General features: G+C 40.3%; 1 protein-coding gene across 13 annotated transcripts in view; it reads right to left on the reverse strand.

Annotated features, from left to right (window-relative positions):
- R3HDM1 (R3H domain containing 1) overlaps positions 1–14,638 on the reverse strand; it is a 77,239-nt gene that overhangs the window by 14,767 nt on the left and 47,834 nt on the right. For 8 of the 13 annotated variants that reach the window (XM_027656179.1, XM_027656176.1, XM_027656177.1 and 5 more), the window contains 10 exons: positions 13,286–13,394; positions 13,097–13,192; positions 12,181–12,218; positions 12,048–12,098; positions 11,681–11,907; positions 8,978–9,232; positions 6,236–6,390; positions 5,263–5,361; positions 2,013–2,273; positions 1,483–1,603 (listed from right to left, as the gene is read on the reverse strand). In XM_027656179.1, coding sequence (XP_027511980.1) covers positions 1,483–1,603; positions 2,013–2,273; positions 5,263–5,361; positions 6,236–6,390; positions 8,978–9,232; positions 11,681–11,907; positions 12,048–12,098; positions 12,181–12,218; positions 13,097–13,192; positions 13,286–13,394 — 1,412 coding nt within the window. Of the gene's footprint in view, positions 1–1,482; positions 1,604–2,012; positions 2,274–5,262; positions 5,362–6,235; positions 6,391–8,977; positions 9,233–11,680; positions 11,908–12,047; positions 12,099–12,180; positions 12,219–13,096; positions 13,193–13,285; positions 13,395–14,261; positions 14,495–14,638 lie in introns of those variants that run through there. The other 5 variants (XM_027656183.1, XM_027656178.1, XM_027656186.1 and 2 more) reach the window with 4 other exon arrangements.

Consider the following 14,638-nt stretch of genomic DNA (forward strand, 5'->3'; position numbering starts at 1 on the left):
AACCAGCTCAGCCCTTTGCATCTCCTCCCCCCGTGCTTCCCCTCTCAGACTGGCTTGTTCAGCTACACATACCCTGAGCTCTGAGCTGGGGCCCTTGTGTGCTGTTCACACGGGGTGTCCCCAGCGGGGAGTAATCCCAGCTGAGCCTCAGACTTTTTGCTATTAAGTAGTCTAGGTATTAAAAATTCTGAGGAAGGAAAGCAGGTTGTGTAATACAGTTGGGTAACACATCTTTAACACCACTGGATAAAACAAGTTGCAAATTCAAGTAATTTGTTTTCCTTTGAAAAAATCTCAATATACTTTCACTTCCAAAGACTGGAAGGTAGTGATCTGTTTTACAGTAAGCAGGTACCTACAGTATTTTAAAACAATCTGACAACTCTACCATAAGTGGGCATGAAACCTTGATGATTCTGCAATGAAATAATCCTGTGTAAGTTTGTGAACCGAACCCTGAATAACAACTAAAGTGTTACAACTATTGGAGCACTTCCTAGAAGAACTGCAGAAGAGGAGCCATCCCTCCTACAGGCTACTACATACAACAGCTATAAAGAAATCCAGTTAGTATTTGTAAAAGCTGATCTTTCATCCTGCTTCTGCAGAGCAACAGATAGTTGGGAGCAGGAATTAAAAAAAATCCTTCCTGAAGGAAACTCAAAAGGACACCAAGTCTAACGTATTCAACTAAGAGATAGTATAAAAGGATCTTTAAGGATCTCTGCCTCCAAACATTACCAATTACTTCTGAAAGTTTTGATCATGCATCAAGATATTACTGAGAATAAATTTGTTTCAGGAATCAAGTCATAACAATCTTTTGAAGTACGGGTTATCGGAATAATGGTAGCTACAGTTAAAATTGGTAAGCAAAAAAAAGACAATAAGAAAGGAAGGAGATGAAAATACAGCTTGCAATCATAGAAAGGTAACTCAAACAGTTGAAAGGCCTTTACTAAAAATAGGAGGAGCAAAAAACTAGTTCTAACCCCTTAAGTCTCACTATATATTCCATTCAATACCCTGATACCTTTAATCATAGGCCAGAAAGACAAAGTAAAATAGTATCACCAGTATCTTCTGCACAGTACTGTGTTCATGCCACAGTACCTAAAATTAGTATCTTTTGTTTAAAGCTTTCAGTTAAGGCACAATCTCTGCCATGTTACATCATTTAAAGGTACTAATTCATCTTTGCAACTCACTCAGGAATTAGTTACTAAGTTAAACATTTTTTAAATTATTCAGCTCTAAACTTATAAAAAAGTAAAATCCTATCAAAGTTACTCACAGGAATGGCTTAAATCTCAAGTTTCATGCACAACCGACTCAAATTTTGCCACCTTAGGTTAGCTGCACTTTGTATTCCATATCTGAACTCCTACTTCATTTTAAATTTTACAGCAAAGTTTAAAATGAAAAACCAGGAGAAAAACCACACACAGCATTCCAATGAAATGCAGGAAGAGTTCCACAAACCTGTCTGCTGGGGGGGCTGTGCCAGGGGCTGGTTCTGCTGCGCGTTGTAGTGCACGGACACAGGCCGGTACTGGGGGCTGGAGTGAGGGTACTGGCCAGGGGCACAGTAACAGGCTGGCATCTGGAAATCAACAGTGGGGGATCACTGACAGAAGGCACAAACAATCTACATGCAAAACCATCACCATAAAAAAGACGAAAAACTTATAATAAATTGCCTCTTTATCAGCCCATTCCTTTTACTTCCAATATAGAAGGAACAATCTCCCACTCTCCATAAAGCGACTTCCGAGACACAAGAAAACCATGGAGACCATGAGTTTTACCAGCTATGGGTAATTAGGCAAACCTGTGTGATTGCTGCTTCTCAAGTAAACTAAAAGCAGTCATTTCAAAGCACATAAGGCAGAAGAAACCCAACCTCAGACTAAACACACAGAGCTGCAGTTTAACAGGGAGCCCCACACCGTGTGAGAAGCTCAGGAACAGAACAGCTCCATCAGTTTTTCAGGATGGAACAGCCATTGTACCTGTGGCACAGGTTGCTGCACATATCCCTGCTGCTGGAGCACAGGCTGGGTGACTGGGTGGCTGGATGCCGAGTATCCCGGAGCAGACACGGGCTGGGCAGAGGGAGGAGGGGGTGGAGCAGCAGTGAGGATGTATCCAGGCTGCTGGGGGGGCTGGAGCACCACGGTGGACTGGAACAGGGCACTGGGAGGCTCCGCTGCCTCGGCCGGGGGCTGCCGGGACAGGCTCAGGTGGCTAAACTGGGATCCCAGGTTGTCTTGCTGGATTGGGGAAGAAACAGGAAAAGCTCCATTTGCAAATGAACATTCAAGAAAAAGAGAATAAAGCAGCCAAGTGCCTCAGCAAGTTTCAGGCAGCAATGTGTCAGATTACTGTGCATTAGCAACAGCAGCCAAGGGACAACAGGAAAGGAACTCAGTAGGGAATTATCTCCAGGGCTGACAGGAGGAGACAACATCCATGTTCAGAGATTTCACTCTTCACAGCAAAGATTCAACTTTTGGATCACATCTGCCTCTACCTACTTATTGTGAGAACTCAATTGTCAAAAATAAAGTCAGAATTTGTGTCACTAACATTTTCTGACTGGACTCCAAAGCTTGAGTGAAAACATCCAACCCCAGTTAAAATAGCAGAAGGCATTAGTATTGCTGAAGTAATTTTCGGGTTTAAGAGCTTAAGATAATGAGGCTCTAATCCTGAGTTACAAGGTACATTCTTCTAACTTGGTATTATTCTACATCCAAAGATTAATTATTTTTTCATCTGAAATCAAGTAACAACTGCAAAATCTGTGTCCCAGTGGTTGCCCTCTCTCTACTATGTCATTGATATCTGAAATGATGACACCACCGAGCACTGCAGGAGTCCTGGGCAACCTGAAACTTCCATTACTGTCACCCCAAGCTCCCATTCTTTACAAGCAATTCAGCATCAAGTTAGCAAAACCCTGGAAATTAGAAGTGCTCACTAACTAGTACTGCACTTTTTATGCCAAACAGGAAGATTTTGTTCCTACTTCAAAAGTGGACTCTGCAAACACGCAGGAACATTAAAACTATTTTAAGACCACTTGATCTTCTCTTAGATCATCCTTAGACAGGAATTAATTAGGAAAAAGTGCAAGCTCCATCTTTTACTGATTAGCTACATTCACAATTTATGATGAATTTTTCTAGTTTCCAGGCTAAAGATATTCTTAATTACCACCGGAAATATAGATTTGCACCTAAAACTTAATTTAGAATACCTTTAGAGCTTAAAAAGCCCTATTTTCATTAGATCAATAATCTGACTGTGGCATTTAATTCCTTAATGGTGCCTATTAAAACAGCTATAACACTTTTCTACATTGGACTTCACACTCTGCTTTTCAGAATACTGAGTTTAGAGAGGAGATACCAAATGAGTTTATATAAATCCTAAATATGTCCAAGAACAAACCCAAGGAAAACACATTGATTTGTGACACTATAATAATGTCAGTAAATCCTGACCTGCTCCGCTTGTCCTGGTGACATGTGTGGTATAACCATGATTAACCATTGAAACATGGCATTCCCAACACATGGACAAAGCAGACTCTCCTGGTGCCAGCTACAGGTGTGTTCCATTGGGATTATGACCCAAGACCATCAATCCTTTTCACTATGTGATTTAAGTTACCATCAAGCAGGAATACATTTCTGAACCTCCCAGCACACTTTGTATTTGAACCCATTTCCTGAATGTGAAATGCTCTGAAATTACTATAAACCTGGAAGGAGTTTCCTTCTCTGCTTTAACACCATTCAAACTGGAAAGTAACTTCAGAAACAACATTGCTAATTATAGAACACCCTCCATCAAGAGCAATTCCTTTTAGAATTGTATTACTAATGTGCTGCTAATGGCTACAGTAGTTTTAATTGTATGCAGGCTATTGAATTCAGCTAAATCTGTACTTACTATTAAAGACATTTCTGATTAATGTTGACAATAATAACAAAAGCTCTGAATACATACTAAATTAGCTACTGTACAACACTGGGGTGAGCTAACCCTGGCTGGCTCCTTGGTGTGCACCCAAGGCACTCTATCATTCCTCTCTCTCATCCTCAGCAATACAGGAAAGAAAATCAGACGAAAAGCTTATGGATCAAGAAAAGGAGGGAGATTCTTCACCAATTACCATGACAGGGAAAACAGAAACGACTTGGGAAGATGCATTTCATTTATGCCAATTAATAATAGAGTAGGAAAGTGAGAAATTAGAACTAAAGCCAGTTTCCCAAAACCTCCTGCGTCTTCCCAGGCTCAGCTTCACTTCCAGATCTTCCACCTCCTCCTCTGAGTACCACAGGGATGGGGGAATGGGGCTTCTGACTGGTTCCCAACCATGTCTCTACCACTCCTTCCTCTTCACACTCTTCCCCTGCTCTAGTGTGGGATCCCTCCCACGGGACACTGTAATGTCTTCAATGTGGGTTCTTCCCACAGGTTGCAGTCCTTCAGGAATTGGGTCTATCCCATGTGGGGGCAGCTCCTGGTCCCTTCTCACAGAAGCCACCCCTGCATCGCCTGCTACCAAATTCTTGCCACATAAACTCAACACAGCCATGTACACAGAGTATCAGAGCAGTCTGAGGAGTTGGGAAGCTGTAAGTTTTCACCTGGACTCTAGTTCAGATTCTGCCTTGGATAACAACTCTCCTTTATTAAGTTTCAGTTCCAATTTGTGTGGGTTTATTTTTTTATCACCCCCTTTTTTTTTAGACTAAGATATTTAATTTCCAGTTTCTACTTACTAAACAAGGGATACTAGTGAAGTGGGAGTGTTCAGAGTTCTGGCAAAAAAGCTACAAAAAGATAACCTCAAAAAACCAGGGCAGCTGATCCCTCAAAATGTATCAAGGTTCAGCAGAAGAAAGAGCAGACAAAGACACAACAAGAAACAATGCAAAGGGGTTAATCCAGAGACATAAAAAGGTACTGACTGGCTAATAAAGCGTTGAAAAACTTCCTTTATAAAGGGAATTAATATATCTCTAAATGCAGAGATAAATAGATACAGCAATTACAGATATATCAATTACAGATATTGCTGCTGAACTTGAACTGTTCACACGAGGAGATCTCTGGTATCACGTCTCTGTGGTTGGGAAGCCAGTCACTACCTGGTGTCACACCCCCCTCACAAACACCCAAGCCGAGGTGAGCAGCCACTAAAGATTAACCTAAGCAGGGAGCAGAGAAGAGAAGATGCAGTACCACAGAGTATTGCTGTGTGGAGGAGGCTGGCAGGAGCGGGGGTGGGAAGGACACTGCGGAGTACTGGACAGGCTGGGAAGGCTGCAGAGCCCGCAGAGGCTGCAGAGATAACAGGTTTACAAACAAGGTTAACAGCAGAGAAACAGAAGTGAAAACAAGTCTCTTGTAACAGAAGAAGCAACTATGCTTCAGAAAAGAAACGCACTCCTCTACTAGAAACAGAATGGATAGTACTTTTTTTTTAAAGCTCTAGACTGCATAGAATTAAACCAAATGTAACTTTGAATATTTCAGTCTCCCGGAAAAAATACATGTGATTTGTTTGCTATACATTATATTAGCTATGTCAGCAAATTGCTTCTATTTAACATTTACTGTTTCCTTTAGAGAGATTTTTTTTTTACATTATAGATTAAAAACTACACATGCATTTTAAATACAAGCTCTTTCAAAGCATCTAAAGGCAGAATGAATTTACTGCTAACCACAGAGTCAAACACACTACTTTATTCAACAGCACTAAAATATTTTCTCTAGATTGTGGTATTTGAAGGAGTATCCTTGTTGATAGTATTTCAGGCAGCTTCAACTCCAGCATCCATTGAGAAGGCAATGAGAGAATTAGTAAAGGATTTGTGAAGAAAACAGCAAATACCACAGACACACTTCTGTGAACTAGAAAGAGTACAAATGAGCCTTTTTCAAAAGGATACACAGGTATCTGAACAGAAGTTTTAAACAGGGAAAATGATCAAAGGTAAAGGTTTAGATTAAGTTCTATAAATAACTTTTAGATAATATTTGAAAATCATCTGATAATATCACAGGAGACTATGGGCAGTAGCTTGGTGCCTGAAATAGCTGCTGTGGAAAGGAAGAGAACCTTCCCTTTTCCTGCCCAGACACAGGGGGTGGAGGCAGAGCCCTGCTCCTGGTCCCTTTCCATCCCCACCCCACGGATGTGCCACGTCACCTGCGAGAGGACGGGGTTTGCCGGGGGCTGTTGCTGAGCCGGGGTGGGAAGAGGTGGCTGTTGTGGAGGTCCAGGCACTTGGGTCCTAACAGGCTGCTGAGGCATAGGAGGATTGTACACAACTGGAGTGCCATCGGGATTCAGGAATGGCTGCCCTGGGAAAGGTGGAAGAGAACAAACAACCAGTTGCACCATCTGAGCTTGGAGAAAACACACAAATATATGTACAAAATGGATGAAATAGTAGAGTTTTATTAAGAATAAGTGAAGTCATGCTGTTTTATATGACGGGTTTATGCCAAATCCCCACAACCACATTTATAATAGTAATGACTACATGCAGTGAAAACCCAAAACATTTAAGCTAAACAAAGATACCCCAGTCTTTACTTAGTGAACACATAAATATTTGCTGTATCCTGCTTGTCTTGAAACTTGATTTTTAATCAAATGGATTGAAAAGGACAGGAGTAATAATGAAAAACCCTACTAAAAAATACTATTTTAAGGACCTTTTAAAAATTAATTTTCTTTAATCAATATGAACATCAATCAGAACACAGGAGAGCTTAAAGGCAAATATTTTTAAAAAAATATATAAAGTAATAGCTGCCCTGGTATTCCCATGACTGCTAATGAGATTATTGTTAAAGGACTCTCTTCCCCTATTCTTAGATGAATTGGCTTTTAGCTTTCAAAATAAATAATGTAGTATTAGTCTCCTATTTCATAATCTGCAACTTCGGTATTACAGCAGTGGACTAACGAAAAAGAATTGAAAAATTAACTCCTTAAAAGTAAATTATAGACAAACAGTGATTTATTTTTGTGCCTGGGTTGGAAAAAACCTAAACAGATGGAAGGAATGACAGCCTGGCTGTGAGGACCTGTGTGTACCTGCTTCATGACACATCCTGCATTGGCTTATTTTGATGCTTAAGGCCAAATACTGATGTGGATTTTTCTCTCCTCTGATATAAATATTTTCTTGTCTGAGATTCTTTCCAGAAACGTACAAACTAAGATAAAACAAAGCCTTTGCCCCCTAACCATGGTCCTGTCAAAGCAAACTAGTGCTCCTCCAGACTGCTCGGTCCCATTATATTTAAATGCAACTGGCCAACATAAAATGTAAGTTACTGAAAAAAGGATTGAGGAATTAAGGGAAGAGACAGACAGGGAGCATGAACAGGCTCACAAAAACAAGCTACACATCATGCAGCTGGACTGCAGGTGATTAGGGGAGATTCAATTCAGCTTAACAGGTGTCTCTGTAACACCCAGGGATCGGGAACGTTCACAGAAACAGGGAGGCAGATTTGCCTATCTCCTTCTCTCACTTTCTGCTCACCACCAGAGCTTCACTTGTTCCTTGGAGCGGCTCAGTACGAGCTGCCTTTTCCTGATTACCCTCTTCAACTCATGAGGAGAATGACTCTGCTGACCCAGCCATGGGATGCTCTGTCAGAAATGCTGAGAAACCAGACTGTGTTTGTTGAACTCCAGCTGTCATTTGGAACATTAAAACCAAGGAACAACTACAGAATATGATGACTCCGGTACATCATCTATCCAAGTTTATCTGCACCTAAACATTCCTTGTTCTGAAAGTGCACTTTACCTTCTATTAGACACTCATTAGACATTAACATAATTATAGAAGACTATTAATGAACTCAGCTCTGAGATGACAAATTCAATGGCTATCTATGAAAATTAGGTCCTACAGCAACTCACTTGTAACCAAATTTTAAGAAATTGATTCATATTAAGGAGAAAGAAAAATTTATCTATTTCTTTGTTAAATCTTCTAGTTATAAAAGTTATTTACTAACTGATCATCTTAACAACCCCAATCAGAAACATTTAGTTTAAAACATCATGTGCAGTTACATTCAAACATAAAGAAGTCCATCTACAGGATGATGGTAAACATATCCTGAGGCATTTTCTTTTCTGCCATGAAAACAAATCATTAAACTAAAATTAAAATATAATAATTTCCAAAAAGTATGATGTTTTACATAGAAGATAAATTAAAATTTCGAAGCTTTCTTTAATTTCTACAATAAAGTAAAAGTTTGCCCACAGAATTCTAACTCCTCATTTCACCCAGACAAGTAGTCACAGATCTCCTTGCACCTACATTACGGAGTATCCATTTCCCACTGCTTACTAAAGATATCAGGATTGGCCAATTACACCAACATTGATTTAATCCTGTTTTAAACCGACAACAGAAGTTTAGAAATAGCAGGTCAGCTCATGGTTCTCTCTCTCACTTGTATTAAATCAGAGCCATGAGCACAGGGACACAAGAATATGTAGCGACAAAAGAAATGAAGGATGATAAATCCTTGCCAGTCAATGTGAATCCTTTCTCAGGCTCTATCCCCTCACTGAAACAGACTTTTCCCTCTCCTGAAAAGATCCGAAACAATAATTTAAGTTATTCTGTGTTCTGGATAATAAATCATAAGATTTTCACATTCTGTGCAAGTCACTCATTAAAATGTCACATATAAGTTAAAACTCTCCCAGAGAAAATCCCGGGAGTTTCCTTATCCCTTTGATCCCACAGTCATGCTTTCTCGGTAAATCAAGTGCACTGAACGAACACAACCACAGGAAAAAAATGAAGAGGAAAAGAAAGGACACAGGACAACACTGAGGGTGAGTCTTTGCAAACACTCGTGCATGTCCCCAGTAGTCAGTGTGACAGACCCCCCGAGCGCTACCAACCTGTTTGGGGGTTGACCAGCACGCTGCCCGGCGGGATGCCCGCCGCTTCCAAGGGAAGCAGAAAGAAGCTACTGCCAGCAGGTGCCACTTGGCCACTCATGCCACCATCAAAGGAAAGAGAGTTACTAGTGCTGGCAGCTGGATAGACGGCAGGAGTGCCAGGAGAGGGCTGGCTTAGAGCTGGCACGGGGACAGGCTGCTGGGTGTGGGAAAGAGAACCCGTGGAGGACCCTACACTACTAGAAGACTCTGAACCTGGGAAAGGAGTAATGAGAAAGGGTTTTACCTACAGAGAGAAACATCATGCTCACTTAAAATATACACTATAAGGGTGAGCACTTACAAGCTCAGCATTAAGCACACGATTCGACAGCGCCCTTTCAATGAACTCCCCCTTCATCTCCCCTGAAATACATTACAACATCCCTTCTGTGCCTCAAGGGTCAGTTCAGCACTGCTTTGCACTGCAAAGGGAGCTTTCATATCTAGAAGTGGTTTTGTGGTCAGAAAATACATGTCTGTACATCCAGAGTTCCTATAAGGAATTGGTCACTACTCCGGAATGATGGATGGGATACATCAAGGAGATGGACATACAGCTGCTGCACCTATGCAACCAGGGGCAATGCAGATCCAGAGGATCCCTGGGGATACACTGGCTAAATCCACGTGCTCTGCACACACAGAACATGTAGGTAAGCAAGGACCAGCTGCTTTTTACTACTGGCATCAGAGGTCTTCTCTGACTCACCTGTTGGACAATTTGCAGAATACTAAAAACCACAAAACTATTTTTTTCCTCCTCTGACAACTTTGAGACTGAAATCACAAATACGTCTAGAAAAAATTAGTGTAATATGGAAGTTTTAGCCTGGTTTTATGAAAAAAATCAAATTTCCAAAGGAGTATCAAGTAGCCAATTGAAAGCAATAACCATTTTACAGCTGTGAATGACTGTAAACATTGCAAGGCAGTGGAGAACAAGACCCTGAGCTTCCTGAAAGCCAACACATGCAGCTAAAAGCAATATTCCAAAAGTCCTATATGGAGAGGTCTGTGGAACTGCTGTTCCCAGATCACTGTACATCTAGAGTTCAAGGTACACAGTTTAGCAAAGACTTCATAAGAACTGTATGATACTTGCAGTACTTTATTGCAAACACAATATAGTTGTTTAAATTAAAGAACTCTTCATTAGCAGCCTCTATACAATCTAGAAGAGAAAGGAAGACTCAAAGCACTCTGATGGAATTTCTCTACAGTTTGAAGTTACTTTGCAGTCCTTCATAAAATTGTAACCCCTCTACTTGTGCTGATGAAGAGAGTACAGCATTGGCTGATGCTATTGGCCTCTTTCTATTGCTGAACAAAGCGAAAATCAAAGGTATTAATTGTAAACTGGGCAAAAGAGCACATCCCAGCTCTGTTAAACCATCTTGCCCTGACCAGAGTTACTTTGATTGGATTAGTTTCCAAGTGTATCCCCTTCTAGATCATGTAGAGAAGTCAGGCTGAAGCCATTGGAACCAAAAGCTTTGATTCAAATGAACAAACCAACCCAAGCCAAATCACCACAACCTGGAACTGCAGTGAAGCAACAACCATGCAGGCAGGCATTCCAAACCTGGAATGTTCTCAGAATGCCAAAATAAAGTTTCCAGCAAATTTTTAAGAATCACGTTTATGTTCTTGAAATTTAGGGAACAAATATTTTTAAGAATGTATTTTATATCTACATTGTCAGATTTCAGTTTCTTTTCAAGCTGTGCCAAATAGCATTACTGCACTGCTAAATGAAATAACTCCATGTGATGGCACAGTTTTACAGCACATGCAGAGATAACTCAAAATCTAATTTTTTTATACAAGCGTACAATGGATTAATTTGTAACTGTTTTACTGCATTAAGATAGAGCAGTGTGGCAATATACCTAAAAACCAGTGGTGGTTTAAGGGAAAGCAAAAAAATTTGAACAGATCCTTATTAGAAACAAGTTTTATAAATAAGATCAAAGCCAAAATTATTAAGGCATACGATTATATTCTGATTTTTTTACAGTTCTAATTCAAATTCTGAAGCAGTCCATCAGCAACCCATTCATGTATTACAAACCTTAAAATTCTCCACAACCAGATTAGAGATCAGATCAAATTATGTTGGCATTTGGAATACAAATATTTACTACATTTCATTTTTGACCCACAGAAGATTCATATCCATATCTTCTGAGATTTTGTTTTCACATTAATTGCAAGTTAACAGATCTCTGAAACCCAGACTCTTAGGAGGTTTTTTGCCTCACATTATCGAACCTTAAAATTAAACAGTACATTTGTTCCACTGACCTCATTTCTCAGCAACCTAAAAACTGAAAGAGCATTTTAGCCAGATGCAATGCAATTTAACAGAAGAAAGATAAACACAAGAAATATAACTACCAATTCCTAGGCTTAAGGGCTGTTTTATCTGAGCTAGCAGTATAGCCGTGCAGTTTCCTAAGGCTGCACAGGGCAGCTTTGCACTGGAACTGGGGAGTTGAACTCCAAGTATTTTATACACTGAAATTTAGGGGGATCAACGTTCTCCAGCCCTTTGCACAAAGCACACTCGGCTTCGAGCCACCTACAACGCACTTGAAAACTCTGCTTCCCAAGTGGATCAAATCCCCATAGAGCCATGGATTTGTACAGACTTTGTTGTACCTGTCTTGGACAGCCTGCCCGTGCTCTTGCTGCTCCCAGAGCTGTCTCCCCTGGTGAGCACTGAGATGCCACTGAAGCTGCTGGCTTTGGTCACCGCCGGCTTCAGGTTGCGCAGGGAGCTGTCGGAGTCAGTGCTGCTCCAGGGCCGGGGCTCGCAGCACTTCAGCTCGTTCTCAGTGCTGCTCTGGTGGCTGTTGGCTGATCTCCCTGATGCCTCCTTATTGATCCTGCAATTTATAAACTCAGCTTTTAGCACCAGTTGCAAAATAAGGGAAAAGAAAAAAAAAAAAAGAAAAAAACCAAGAATGAAAAGGTGAAATGCATGCAGAACACGGGGGGTTATTGGTTTAAAGAAAGCATCAAATACCTAAGTATCTGTCGTCTTTGCTGTGTACTATTAGCTTCTTCCTCCTGGATTCTGTTGACATTTTAATAAGACAGCTTAATATTTATTAAGAAAATAGGAAAACAAAACAGAATTAAACGGCAAATTTTCTTACCTTTTGTCAGTGAAATAATTCTCTTGGGAACACAGGGACTGAGGGGCAAAGAAGCGCAGAAATTAATATGAATGGTATCTAGAACCCTTCCTATGGTAAATGGTAAATTATACATACATGGTAAATTAATATGCCTAAGGAAAAGGTAATTTTATACCCAAAAGCCCATTCTTTTTGTCTGTAGCTAAGGTGAACAAAAAGAAATAAATTAGGCTCTCAGAGCTCATTATTCTCCCTTCAGAACAAGAATGTGGGTTTGGATGTGCAAGAGCTACAGATAAATGTCAGAAAATGTGGATTATTAAAAGTAACACATTTTTTAAGACATATTTGTACTGTTTGAGTCAATATAATCACTCCTTGCAATCGAACTGCAGCTTATAAGGTTTCCTGCTGGGTATCTCCAGTCAGGGATTAGACTGGAGATTCCTGACTGCAATTTTACACACGGGGCCTGAAATGGTTTTACTGTGACCACTTAAAATGGGATTGCTACAGATACAAGTGAGAAAAGGGTTTGGGTTTTTTTGCTTGTTTTTTTCCTTCTTTAATTATTGCTCTGAGCAACAACTGAACTGATTGCAGTACCAGAATTCTGGAATTTAAATTGCAGTAAGGGGGCAAAACAACGCAAAAGGGGGAAGTGCATTGAAGGAGGTGGTGCCAGAGAACACATCAAAATAGTTCTTGAAGGTCTCTTGGGTTTCACACAGCAATGATTAGAGAAAACAAGATTTCTCAGTAACTTCAATGTAATTTAAAACTCACTTAGAGCACACTAATGATTCTTATCTGCTCAGTCCCCTTTGGAAACAGAAAGTTTCCTGGAAAGAAGCATCCTTTAACAAACCCACGTGTGCATGTGTGTGTGTGAAGTACTCACAGAACACAGTGAAAGGTTTTCTTTGATACATACATCTTGTGCAAATATTCTTTCTCTAGCTCTCTGATATTCCTCTTCACGTTCTTCTATGGATTTACTTCTTCTGTCATCTTTTAATCGTATCCTCATCTGAAGTAAGTGATACAGTGTCAACTTCTACAGGAAAATAGTATGGATACAGCCAAATGCAGCAAGGGGAAGGAAATAAGCTGTGCCTTTTACCTGGTTGTCATCTTTGTCTAAACTCGAGTTATCTCTTTTAAGGATGTACCGCTTCTGGAAGTCATCGCTCTTCTCGTCCTTTATGTGCTCACAAAACTTTTGGTCAGGTCTGGGAAAAGGTGTCACAAAGAAAAGATGTGTGGTTTTGTAAACATATACTGGACAAAGTGGAGCAAACCGAAATATACTCAAGAATAATGCTAAATATACTTAATATTCTAACTGAAGTCACAGATTTGGGCTGTCCAGGCAATGGAAAAGATGAGGTGCACCCCTGACAAGTCCTGTTCCTGAGGCATAACAAACCTGCCTTTAAAAACCTCTTCCTCCTTCAAAGGTTTTTCTGCAATTTCCAGCTAAGGTGGCAAGCAAACCACATGCCCCTGGGGAATCAGAAGTGCTCTGGAATCCCAACTGGTGCCATGCAATGGATATTGGGCATGCATGGAAGTGCAGACAAGTGTTTGCTGCTAGAGCTGCAATACCTCAAAGTTCATTGCAAGGGAAAATAGAAGACAAGATAGAGGAGAGAGCACTGAAACTCAGAAACTTCTAAAACACAATTAAGTAGAAATAAGTAAGAGAAGAACAGTACAATGCAGGCAAGCAAGAGCTTCACATGATCATAGGGAGAGGGTGAAGTAACAGATTATAGATATTGCTTTGGTATTTTATCTACTTTGTGAAAGAAAAAGTGATTATTTTGCAAACTCCTGTTATTAAAAAGAGATAGCAAGTTCCTGGACAATAAAATTTCTGCTGTCATAAGAGAAGAGCTCAGACAATCAGGAAATATTTGCCCAACAGAAGACAAAACAAATGTACACTCTTCTCTGTTTCTGTTATTTATTCATTACCAAGGACACCTGGGTAGAGCAAAGAGAGCTTTTCTACAGAACAGCCAGCCCTACCTACTAGTTACTGGCTGCCCAGGCATAATTAGCAGGCATTTCAGAGAACCTTTAGACTGTCTTACCTCTTTCTTTTAAAGGTCTCTGAATTTACTGCCCTGCAATCACCAACTCCCACTCCACTGAGTCGTCCCAGTGAGCACTGGGTGGTTGATGTCAGAAACATCACTGAGCGGCGATGGAGCCGGGACCTGCCTATGAGGAAAAGGGAAGTTGGGCTTTATTCCACATGGAGCACATCTCCCAGGTTTTCTTGCTAAATTCTTATTTTATATCCAAAGAGATTTAAAATAAGAATGTTGAAAACATCAAGAATCCTTATGTCTGCAGGTTAGATGAAATGCCTGCTAATTAGTAACTACACCTACAGGGGCTTTCAGAGGCAGTCAGCTATTTAAATACGGACTAAAAGCCATAAAAATGAAATCTTTTATTAGTTCTT

This window comes from Corapipo altera, unplaced genomic scaffold (genome assembly GCF_003945725.1).
Source record: "Corapipo altera isolate COAL_440 unplaced genomic scaffold, ASM394572v1 68, whole genome shotgun sequence".
In the NCBI taxonomy this organism is placed as follows: Eukaryota; Metazoa; Chordata; class Aves; order Passeriformes; family Pipridae; genus Corapipo; species Corapipo altera.